The sequence below is a fragment of the Anabas testudineus genome, chromosome 11 (assembly GCF_900324465.2).
Source record: "Anabas testudineus chromosome 11, fAnaTes1.2, whole genome shotgun sequence".
NCBI classification, from domain to species: Eukaryota; Metazoa; Chordata; class Actinopteri; order Anabantiformes; family Anabantidae; genus Anabas; species Anabas testudineus.
The window spans coordinates 2088625-2101011 of NC_046620.1; the positions used below are offsets into that span (position 1 = coordinate 2088625).

The 12387-nt window shown below is 40.8% G+C and overlaps 1 protein-coding gene across 4 annotated transcripts in view; it reads left to right on the top strand.

Moving 5' to 3' along the window:
• Positions 1-12387, top strand: part of LOC113154130 (collagen alpha-1(XIV) chain-like) — a 123578-nt gene that overhangs the window by 76817 nt on the left and 34374 nt on the right. For all 4 annotated transcript variants that reach the window (XM_026348140.1, XM_026348143.1, XM_026348141.1 and 1 more), the window contains 9 exons: positions 2639-2778; positions 4123-4246; positions 5969-6112; positions 6672-6836; positions 7009-7047; positions 7525-7663; positions 7789-7931; positions 8081-8190; positions 10689-10847. In XM_026348140.1, the coding sequence (XP_026203925.1) occupies positions 2639-2778; positions 4123-4246; positions 5969-6112; positions 6672-6836; positions 7009-7047; positions 7525-7663; positions 7789-7931; positions 8081-8190; positions 10689-10847 (1163 nt within the window). The remainder of the gene's footprint in view (positions 1-2638; positions 2779-4122; positions 4247-5968; positions 6113-6671; positions 6837-7008; positions 7048-7524; positions 7664-7788; positions 7932-8080; positions 8191-10688; positions 10848-12387) is intronic.

Below are 12387 nucleotides of genomic sequence, written 5' to 3' on the forward strand. Positions count from 1 at the left end.
TCCTCAACCGTGTATATAATAGGACTAATGTTTTTATGCAGGACATTTACTTGTAATACAGTATGTTATGTGTGCATAAGTAAAACATCTTCCTTCACTTGTCATGAGCTACAACTGCACCTTACAGAAACCATCCATAGAAACTATGTCTGCTGAATTATAGAAGATGAATTTCAAAGCATACTTTTATTGTATTTATTATTGCATGATGTGTTTAAGGACATTGAATAGTTCTGAACTTCACTGGAGATATGTTAAAGATGTGCTGAATAAATTAGTTGGCACAAAGGTGTAGCATGTTTAAAATGCCCATTATAAAGAAAAAGCCATGAAAGCTGAAGAATCATCAAATATTACACTAATCAGCCAAATGAATCCTTAATTGCTTTCAATATGACCAGAGGATACGACAAGGTCGGATCTCTCATTAACCAGCTGTTGGTGACGGAGCCAAGATGAAACCCAAACCACGAATTATGAACTCATCTGTAAACATGTTTTTATTCTCTCAGTGTTAAAAAATGAAATGACGTCTAACGCAGGAACTCAGGATCATGCAAAGTTCACTTGTTTTAAGTTTGTTTTGTCAGTGACTCCGAGAAGTCTAGTTCACTTTTAGCCAACATACATTTAATATAAATCAAAACGAGACCTGTTGCTGGTCGAAGTGAAGACTTTGACGTGTTTTCTTGTTTGAAGACGACAGTCACACGTACAGTAAACACAGTTTAACTTTTCTCCTCCCACGCGAGCGGGTGTCTTAAACACACACAATAACCTAATCAGTCATGCACATAACATATAGCACATAATTATCAGTCTTAAACACGCTAAAAAGGTCATTTTAAACCAAGTGCTGTATTTTGACAAACGTGTAATTAACATTCTTCACATATCTGTCACCACAGGAACAACAGTTTCATTTTCAAACACCATATGGTTGTTTTATATCTGCGAGTGCAGAAGAAGAAACGAGTGAGTCTCCGTCTGAACATGTTCCTGATAGATTACTATCTATAATATAAACAGTGTTTATATTAAACTTTTTCAGTCTCCTGTCAGGTAAAAAAACTAATTTTTAATGATGGAGAGGATTTGGTGTTAATAGCTCACGTGTTATAAATAAAAGCTGCTCAATAAACAGTGTACAACCATAGAACCATGAATGAAGCAAGCCACCGCTCATCATGTGTAGATAAGACACATTCTGCTCTCTATGGAAGCCCAGTATTCACGTTAAATGATGTTTCGATCTATCACTTCCCAGTAACATTTTTGATACTGTGGCAAAAAATAAACTACATATAATAAAAAACATATTTCAACATGAACCCAATGTTTTATTCCATTCTTTTAAGAAAAATGCAAAGCTCTTTGAATAGAGTTGGTCCCAGTTTTTCATGAGCTCCGTAGTTGGGGCACAGTTTTAATCTGTTCTCCTCTGGAGATTGTGAACCTGTCATGAGCTGAGTTTTAAACTTCCTCTATCTGTAAAGTGTGTTAATCTGCAAACTCTCAGCTCTTTTGACTCTTTCACCTCTTTCTTATCCTCTGCTTTTGCTTTTTGCTGACTCATTTCTGCTGTCTCATTTTTACCAGGGATTGTAGAGTTATGAGAGTTCAGCACGACAGAACTGAACTGAACTTAGATTAAATCTCTACCAGAACTTCTCCCCTCACAAGACCTAATAATGCCAGCTGCAGAGTGGGCTTTTATTCTGAAAAACAAATCAGTTGATGCTTTTTTTTTTCACCTCATGTAATTTATTAAATAAATGTCTGAAACTGTCTGCTGATCAATACCAGCTGACCCTTAAATAGGACTTTATGTGAAGAGAAGACAAAGTGATTGGATGATTGGTAACGAGCGACAGCACTGTGGTCTGTGCTTAATGACTTCAACAAGGGTTCGATCGTTTAGTCGCAGCCTCTAATCACTCAAAGGTTTACACCACTCAAAAGCTGGTTTCCTTTTATTCCTCAGTCATTATCTCTAAAAATCAACTAAAGTTTGTTTGTTTCAACAGCCGTAGAGCAGAAATGAAATAAAAGCAAAGGAGAGAAAATTGTCCTTTCCACAAAACAAAAGGGCAACAAACCAATAATAACAAACTGCTCCCAGATTGTTTTTCATGAAAGGATTTCTCCACACATTGAACAATATGCCCCTGAATTCAAAACAAAATTCAATATGAATGACATGTTTAATATTTATACTCAAATTCAATTTCCAAAAATCCGATTTCTCTGAATTGGTGTTTTTATCCTTCACTGCTTCTCTCTGTCTGGTTCTGTCCTTTCTCAAACACGAGGCTATTAGAAAACCTTCAGTGGAATATTTGTGAGAGATGTTTGTTGGTGACATAAAGAAAAAAACAGCAGCAGTAATGGTTGAAAACATGAAGCTAAATGATTTGTGCATCACGGTAAATAACATGCTGCTGTCCTCCTTTTCATCCTCTACATTCTCCGGCATCTCATCACATTTCCATCCATCCTCTCTTTTATTTCCTCTTGCATTATCTCGTCCTCATTGAAAACACAAAGCGTGAGTTGCCTAGAAAATTGAAAACCTGCTGCCATGAGTTGTTTGCTCCGGTCCTCAGTCTGTTCAGATTCCCCTTTCTCTCCTGTCCAGTCTGTAAGGCAGCCAAAGCAGACCTGGTCTTCTTGGTTGATGGTTCCTGGAGTATTGGTGATGACAACTTCCTGAAAATCATCCGTTTCCTGTACAGTACGACCGGAGCTCTGGACCGGATTGGCCCTGACGGCACACAGGTACAATAGGATTTAGGATTCTATGATGTTGTAGATGTTCTTTTATCAACTCTTGTTTCTTAAAACTGTGAAACATGTTGGGGCACTGTGGTCCAAAAGTCAGTGAGGACATGATAATGATTATGATATAAAGTCAAACATCAGATGTGAGGATGCCGTAACAGTCACAAGTTCCTGATCGAGTTAGAGGGGGGATGAGTTCTACAGTTTAATGGCTACTGGGAGAAATGATCTCCTGTGGAGCACTTGAGGATCCAGGATTGATAGACAGGATCCTCCTCCACCCCCAGAACAGAGCCAGCCCTCCGGATTAGTTAACCCAGCCTGTTGGTGTTTGCTGCCCCTGCAGACCACAGCATAGAAGATGGTACTGACACCACAGACTCAGAACATCCACAGCATGTGATACGATACAAGACGCATTGACTTTGTTGTTGTGATTTGGTAAAATAAACTGAATTGAAATGAAATGTCCCCGTGGGCAAATTTGTCTTGGGCTCGTTCTGCTGCAGTGCACATGAAATATACATTTTTTAAATACAGAATAAAACAACACCTGCAGACGTACATGTATAGCACATGATAAGTTTTAGTGCATCGCCTAACAGGACATAATAAAGCAGAACATTATATATGTCCAGCATTCGTGTTAAACCCATTTCGATCCTTTTGTCTTTGTTTGTTCAGGAGCAGGAAAATAGAGTGGAACCTATGAAAAATCCACTCTCTAGGACAAACTACTGTAAACTGTATTATTGTAACAGCAACAGTATTTTTGTCGTCTTTGTCATTTTTCATTTACATGTAATCAGTATTCGTCTGGTGTCTCCCAGGTGGCTGAAAACCTTTTTCGGATTCTTGTTCTGAGCGCTGCAGCAGCACTCTTAAAATAAGCTCCACTAAGCCGTTCTGATTTATGTTTTTTTGTTTTGTACAAATAAACAGTATTTCAGTTTGCTCTCCCAGGTGACTACAGCCAAGTTCACAGATGAAACAACTCCTTTTTATTCTCTGTATCACCGACTTTTTCTGCTGTGCTCCTGTTTTCATTCCCTTTTTTTTCTCCAGTGAGTCCAACTCAATTCATTTACAGCATCAGGAATAAGATAAAGCTGAGCTCAGCTTAAATGCACAGACCACCATACAAGACCTTTAAATTATAGAAAGTGCTTCATATAAACTTCTATTTCTTGTGTGATATTTGAAAATGTCATTGGTTTCTGTCAACACCTTAGTCTGTACTGTATGTTATTATCTGACACTTTAAACCTTAAACCTTTAAATCTCAATGTCCAACTTTATACTTTCCTGTGACTGATTAGTTTCTCTTGTGCTGTCTGACAGGTGGCCATTGCCCAGTTCAGTGACGACGCTCGGACTGAGTTCAAGCTGAACTCGTACAGCAACAAGGAACAACTGCTGGACGCCATCAACAAGATTTCCTACAAGGGAGGAAACACCAAGACAGGTGAGTACGCTGAGAGCAGGCTGACAGCTGAGGAGGAGGAAACCACAACATAATGAGAGTTTGTTAGTGTGGTCTGGTGGAATTTCAGGAAATGCTGTGAGAGATGTGAAACTACTGTTTCCCCAGATCACCAGAACACTCACACCTTCCTAATAACACGATCAATACTCATCGAGCAGCAGGCCACATGCATGCACAAAATTAACCTGTATGAGTTGTGTGTCCTCGTCCTCCCTACGTTGGTTCAGTGTTTGGTATCAAGTCATTCTGTAGCTTCGTCCCTGAGTGAACACATTCATGTAAAACAAATGAACAGAACAGAGCGTGTTTACTCAATGTTTTACACGTATAAGTGCAGAGAAGACTATATTTCTTGAGTGCGTGTGTAATGTCAGGAAGTCTGTAGGGAAGGAGCAAGCGGTGTGCTCATTAATCAGTGTTTACAAAGCAGCGTAGCCAGGTTCTCCTGCAGGGACGAGGCTGCAGAGAACAGATGTGGAACAGCGTCGCTGCTGGGGAGGAACTGTCCCACTGCTAATGTCACACTGTAACACCAATCCTCTTTCCTACTAGGAAGCAGCAGTTTGGGGAGTTGAAGAGCACTCAATCACCTCAGTCTGAACACTGAAATTAAGAATCTGTCACCTGCTGTTCCCACTGCATTAAGTACTTGATCTATATATTAAATGCATGATGCTAGTTAATTGCTGTATTTAAATGCAGTGACCAGTGGCTCTGTGGTCCACGCTGCAGCACACATCACCTCCTGAAGAGCAATCATTTCTAATTAACTTTCTAACATTAACTGTTTTTATGCTACATCTCTACCACAAGCCCCAGAAACCGTCTTTATTTTTTCAAGCTACATTTCAGTGTTTCCAGGTGTCCCTGGTTTCTTTTGTCTCAGTCCTACTGTCGTTCTCTGAATAGGATTCAGATGTTGGCTGTTGAGCCTGTGCTTTCTGTGCTGGTTGCTCTGATGCGGCTCTGTCTGATGTTTGGTTTTATCAGCATGTTGTGCACCGTTTATTATGTCCTGTCACACTAAATCACACCTTGTTTGTTAAAATCTCATCCGGCAGATGCATCTAATATTACATTTGAATAATGTCTTGAAATTTAGTCGTTAACATCTTTAGAAAGCATCAAATGGAAGATGAACAGCTCTTCTAGTGCCGGAAAACCCAGCAGCAGCAGCAGGAACAGCAACGTAAAGGTTTTTAGCTGACTACAGATGTGACTGCTGCATCGATTTCAGCCACAGTAATTTAATTGGCACCGAATTAAAAGCCTACAACCTCAGAGAGACATCAAGAGATGAGAGGAGCTTCATCTTCTGGCAAAAATGAAACAGGAAAAAACAAGTCTAATATTAATTTAATATCCTGTCCGTGTCTTAAACACGCTGGAGATATTTTGAAATGTATCACTCTTCAAAAAAAGCTTTTTTTTATATATTGCAAATTGTGGTTTGGAATTTTTCCATCTCACATCACAGAGAAATTACCAATTACATTTCCCACAGAATTATTTCTGACAATTCATCCAAAGTATGGACCTTTAAACCTGAGCTGCCTGTGTGAGTTTCAATAACTAGATCCTCTGCTCTGCTTGTTTTCTCTGTGTAACCAAAAGTGTTTCAAGGAGCTTAAATCAGTATAAGGTTACAAGAAACAGAATGAGCACTTTAGGTTTGATTGATGGATCCATTTGTCCAATTAGGTCGAGCCATCCAGCATGTGAAGGAGAAAATCTTCACAGCGGAGGGAGGAGTCAGGAGGGGAATCCCCAAAGTCCTCGTGGTTCTTACTGATGGTCGATCCCAGGATGACGTTAATAAGGTTTCCAAGGAGATGCAGATGGAAGGTCAGAACAGTTTTTTATGATTTTATGGTTTCACATGAGGCTTTATAAAGGTCCCAGAGACACACTTTAGTCTTCAGTGTTTGAGAAAAATAGGCTTGTCTGCTCTAATTGGGTTGCTTGAACAAAACACTATTAGGTGTATGTCTTACATTTTCATTTGATTTTACCAGCGGTGTAAACAAGCAGGAGGTAAACAACGTAGGCCCCTGTACTGTAGGGTTTGTACAGAAAGAGCTCAAAGCTAAACCTACCAGAAATACATTTTTATGAGGGTACATTAAAAAAGTGTTTTGTTTTATTTGAATTTAATTTGATTTACATGCAAAGATTTGTGACAAACTGTGCTTCATTATCTGTTGTTTAAACTCCAGCCACTAGATGGCAGTGTTGTGATTTTTGCAAATGTTGATTCTACTGTTGATTGCATGAAAAGCAATTTGTGACTCGGATTGAATGCAAACAGAAGAAGGGTATTTATGAATGTAAACATGGTAACTAATTGAAATTTAAGAACAAAATCATGACACGGTCTTTGGTCCTCCTCTGTTTTCCTGTACAGGTTACATTGTCTTTGCGATTGGTTTTGCTGATGCTGACTACGGTGAGCTGGTGAGCATCGCCAGTAAACCCAGTGACAGACACGTTTTCTTTGTGGACGACCTGGACGCCTTCAAGAAGATCGAAGAGAAGCTGGTGACGTTTGTGTGTGAAGCCGCCACCGCCAGTGAGTAACCCAAAGTTTTCATCAGTTTCCTGTTGTAAAGTAACATGACAGATCATTTACTTCATAATATGTCTGTAAATGACAGTATTTAAAACTTCATTACAGTCATTGTGCTGTATTTCAAAGCTGTCTGAAGAAAAATGTCTTAATCAAACATTTTTGCTCTTCCCAGCCTGTCCAGCTATACCGATGAGTGGCAGCACGACACCAGGTATGAGATCAAACATATGATCACTTTTACCATGTGTTCTACGAGTATCTTTAATACTCAGAGTGAAAGACATTCAGAAGTGTCCTTTTCACAGCAGTAGCTCATTTTTAAAACTCTTACACAAATAGGAAATGTGTTTTACTCTTCCTGACAACGCTCACAGTCAAGACAGGTGAGTAGTGGTGAGTCTTGCTCTTCTGATTGCTTTTCCTTGTTCCTCTGACATCTGGTCTCATAAATAGCACTGAATGTCGTGAACGAGTGCAGTCAGATAAAGAAACATCAGAACTTCCAGTGTGCTTTTAATACACAAGGTGTCTATTTGCTTTTAAGACCGACTTTAGCACCAAAGAGAAATTACTATTGCACGTTCTCTTTCTCCCGTGCACTAAACTCCTCCACATGAGCTCATCAGTTGGTCCGAGCACTAATTTTAATCTAATGTTAACGAGTTAAATCTCCGCCATCTGTGACCAGGTTTCCGTATGATGGAGCTTTTTGGCCTGATGGAGAATCGGTACAGCAGCATCTCTGGCGTTTCCATGGTACCTGGCACCTTCAACACCTTCCCCTGTTTCCACCTGCACAGTGATGCTCTGCTGGCACAGCCAACCAGGTGCAGATAGATTCACACGTGTTGCTGTATTTGTCTTCACCTTTATTAAAACAGTACTAAAACCTGCATTTGTATACAAACTGTGAAGTCTGCCTCTATCTTGATTCTTTCATTTCGTTCTGCAGGTTTTTGCATCCTGAGGGGCTGCCCTCTGACTACACCATCACTCTGCTGTTCAGACTGCTGCCCAACACTCCAGAGGAGCCCTTTGCCCTCTGGGAGATCCTCAACAGGAACAACGAGCCGCTGGTTGGAGTCATCCTTGACAGTGAGTGTGGGAGCAAACCCAGTCGTACCATCAGGATCAGAGAAGCTTTAAGTTGTCATGATGTCTTTTATCCTACAATGAAACCAATTCCCGTCACACAGGAGGACACTGATATAGATGTAGTTTGTTTAACATCTGTCTTCCCACAGATGGAGGAAAGACTCTGACGTTCTTTAACAACGACTACAAAGGGGAGTTCCAGACGGTGACATTCGAAGGGCCCGAAATCAAAAAACTCTTCTACGGCAGCTTCCATAAGGTCAGAATCACTGAGTCTGACCCTGGGTTAACTTTTCTATGAGTGTCAAAGTAAATGCCAGCGGGACTGAGGATGTATTGGGCATAAAAAGCTTCTTAGGCTCTTCTGTAATTTGTCTTTTCCTTCTTTTACTCCATTAATTAGTGATGGTTTATACCTGTGATGGTTTATACCTGCTGGGGGAGGTGTATATTGTAAGCTACTGTATTGTAAGAGTACAGTATGCTGTGTGTTATCATCTTATTTTACCTTTTTATACCACACAGTAACTTCCATGCTGCCTTCACACTGAGCTATTTTGGAGTTAGTCATACTGAAACACAGCCCCTTCACTGTATTAATTATAAATCAGCCTTTAATTGCGCACTGACTCCCTGAATAATGGCTGAAGTGAAGTGATTCACTTGACGAGAGGTCGGCTGCTCCCTTTTCACTGTCTGACCCGGTTTAACTCACAGATCAGCTCACGGACTGACCACCTCCATCACATTACTGTTGAGCTGGCTTTTGTTTGACTGGTCCAGTAGTTTGCTAATGAACCAGTTCATTGATTTACTCAGTGTTACTTCCTTGCTCCCTCTTTTCTTTCTTTGTACTCGCTCTTCTTCAATCTGAAACCTTGCTGAGCACAGAGACAGTGGCAGGAGTGCTGACAGCCTTACTGTAGCCGAGTGCCCTGAGCCTGAACCGGCTCACAGTCATGTTGTGTTAGTGTCAGTGCATCAGTGCTGAGGGACTGGCTGACTGATCTGCAGTCACTCCTGTCTGCTCGCTGTCAGCAGCATTTACTTCCTGCTTAACTTTTCACCTTTTGTTCTGCTGCCTCTGGAGGTGTGTGTGTGCATGTTTGCCACTTTTTCACACATAGCTACATACATAGGATATTACTACCAGGAGTTTACCTACGGTGACACTAATTAATCTACATATCATCTTTTGGGAATTATCACATCTTAACTCACTTTGAAGATTGAATCTTCTGGTTTCTAAGTTCAGTCAAGTTCAGGCGGTATCATGTTTCCAGATGTCGTATTCTATGTTTCTGAAAAGCTGACATCTTGGAAATAGACATAATGTATTCACTAGCCCGTTACCCTAACCCTAACCAAAACCCAGTTCAAACCCTAAACTTGTGTGGACTGTACTGCATGCAGAAGAACAGAGCAGCAAAAACAGAAAAGATGGTGGATTAGGATGTTACAGCTGCTTAAAGGAGCCTTCGTCCTTCTGCTGAAGTTTAGCACATTCACACCAGAAGTCGAATTTCTTCATGCGGTTCTTCTCGATCATGCTGCTTCTGAATGTGGTTTGTGAACAAGAACCAAACCAGTTCTTCTGTCAGTCTCAAAGCGCTGTGTGGAGTTTGTATACTGTACGTGGAGAAATTTTGACCTCTTCCCATAATCCAAAGACATGCGGGTTGATCAGAGTTGTAAATTACCTGTAGGTGTGAATGGTTTTCTGTCAGCCCCAACATCCCCATGACTCTTAACGGGATAGCTGGTTTAGATAATGGATGGATGGATGATTTAGTAGAGAAAGATCGTTCCACTGCACTGAGCAAGTTCACCTGAGTAAATGGAAAATCAAATTTCACATCTGCAGTGAACTTAAACTCAACCGACTGAAAGCACGAAGTTCCTCCGCCGCAAACGGTAACACACAACTTTTCTCTTCTGCTGGTAAAGAAAATAGAAACGATAGTTTTATTTTTGACTGTTCCAGATGCTGCCTCAAATATATAGAATCTAAATTACAGAGCGGCTTTATTTAGGTTTACAGCCTGTTTTCTTTAGAGCAGCTTGTGCATGTGTTTTATAATTCTCTTTGCCATCGCCTGTGGACATTTAAAGAGAGTACAAAGAAAGAACATACAGGACAACAGGAGACGCACACGAAGCACATTTTTCCTCTTCTCTGTAAATACAGCAGCCAATCAGGACACAATGAGAAGGGCAGTGACTTCTAACTGCTTTTGTTTCCTGTTGCACAAAAGTTTGGTTCTAGAGGAAGGTGAACAGGGTCAGGTGGGAGTGTGTGTTTGCGCAATAATGGTCATCTTCATGAAACAATAAAACGAGAGCCTCTGCCAGCAGCTTGCTGCTGTGTAGAAGTTCCAGGAGAGCAGAGTTAATGGTAATGAGGAGCCACTCACCGCAGACAGGCAGCGTTTCATGCACCGCTCAGTTATGCACTTGACTGTCCATCACAGTGACAGTACTACCTGTGTAATTATACTGTAAATAGCAGCATCACTCAGGTTGGATGAGGTTATTTTGGTTCCAGTCCCACATGCTCTCTTCATTTTTGTCCCAGTTCCAGTTTTCGTGCAGGTTAAGGAGCAGGAGAAATGATTTGATGTTAAACCCAGCAGCTTGTTTTGCTTTGAAATTAAGTGTTGGAAAGTACATTTAGATTTTTTCCAGAATAAACCTTCACACAGTTTATCCAGGTTTCAGGTAATTGAGTGAACATAACACGTTTTATCTCCCGTACAGCTTCACATCGCCATCAGCAAGACGAGCGCCAAAGTGGTGATCGACTGCAAGATGGTGGCCGAGAAAACCATCAACGCAGCGGGAAACATCACCACTGATGGAACGGAAGTCCTGGGCAGGATGGTCCGCTCCAGAGGCAACAAGGACAACTCTGCACCGGTACCACAAAGACACACATAAGCATCAGTAGAACCACATGTTCACATGTTCAGATCGTTGCTCGACAACACTAGAAAAAGATGACAGAATGAAAGAGTTTCCAGTGTATTCAAACAAGTGCAGCTGGAGCTCACGCTGTTCCAGTGGTTTCATCTGTCCTCTCATCTACTACATTTTTGCATCAAAGCGGAGCTACAATATTTCCTTGAGCAGCTTTTTGGATGCAAACAAATCCATTTCTAGCCTCTCTCCTCCAGAAATAGCAGAGAGCCCGACTCTGTGTCTGATAGGTTTGATCTTCCTTTGAAGAGAAACCCACTGACACTGACTCGGCTCTGAAGCTGACGGATTCCACTTATCAAGTCAAATAATCCCCAGAAGCATCATTTTTTAAATTTTCTCAACCAGCCACTGCTGCTCAGACCAGAACTGAGCAGCCGAGTCGATGGTTCTGACAGAAGGAAACAAACCTAAGATCTGAAGCTCTTTACTTATTATCTTATCATCATCCAGATTTTATTTCTTTCTCTTTACTCTTCACTTTTGATTTTACTCACAGTTACAAAACAACCTCGCAGGACAACAAGGTTATTCAATAAGATAAAAAGGAAGAACAAACGAGCTTCTTCTAAAGAGCAAACTGCTTCTCGGAGCAGCTCAACGCGCTCTTCTTTTTGTTTTTTTTCCACACGTGTTTAAACCTCATGATTCATAATGTGGCCCTGACTAATCATCTCATTTTGTACCTATTAAATAAAACCACAGACCTTTGCAAAAAGGATTCAGGGGGAAGCTGGAAACCTGAGGTAACCCTTATTTTTTCTTGCCAAGAGACAGGATTAAGATTAAAAGCTTTATTTGCACAGCAGTTGCCGTTCATCGTTGATTTTAATCCTGGCAGATGAAATAAGACTGCCACCATCTGGTGGTTTCCTCTGGTTACATTTGTTTTAGACACCACTACATTAATTTACTGTGCTCACGTTAGTAGGTTCAGATGTGGAGATTCATGCAGGGTTAGAGTTTTCCCAGAGGTGCTGCCCAGTAATAATAGTAGGTGATATACTATCAATCCCAACAACAGATAAGACAGTTGATGTGAGTAAAGGAGGCCGTCTGCTCCAAAGTGGAACAGAGGAGCTGGTCGGCAAAACCATGAGCACACACTTAAAATGCGTCTCAGCTTCTCTTCAGCTCAGGTTGGAATGATGATCCACATCTGAGGACTGAGGAAACATTTTGGATGAAACTTCTTTAAGAAGTCCAGGTGTCGCTGAGCAGCGTTGGCACAACGCCGTTGGTTTGATGTTTCACTTCAGTTAATCGCAACTAAAGACGTCGGCAACACAACCACAAACAACACACAGTTAGAAGAACATCCTCTAAATTTGTGAAGGGGGGGTTCGTCCAGTAGTTAGTCAGGCCCTGGGTGAACTAAACGCATTTTACATACCACTTATATAAACTTAAATACTTGAAATTGTGTCTAATTTTGGATTTTACCTAAAGCAGATATAAAAATAGGGGGATTTTCTATTGT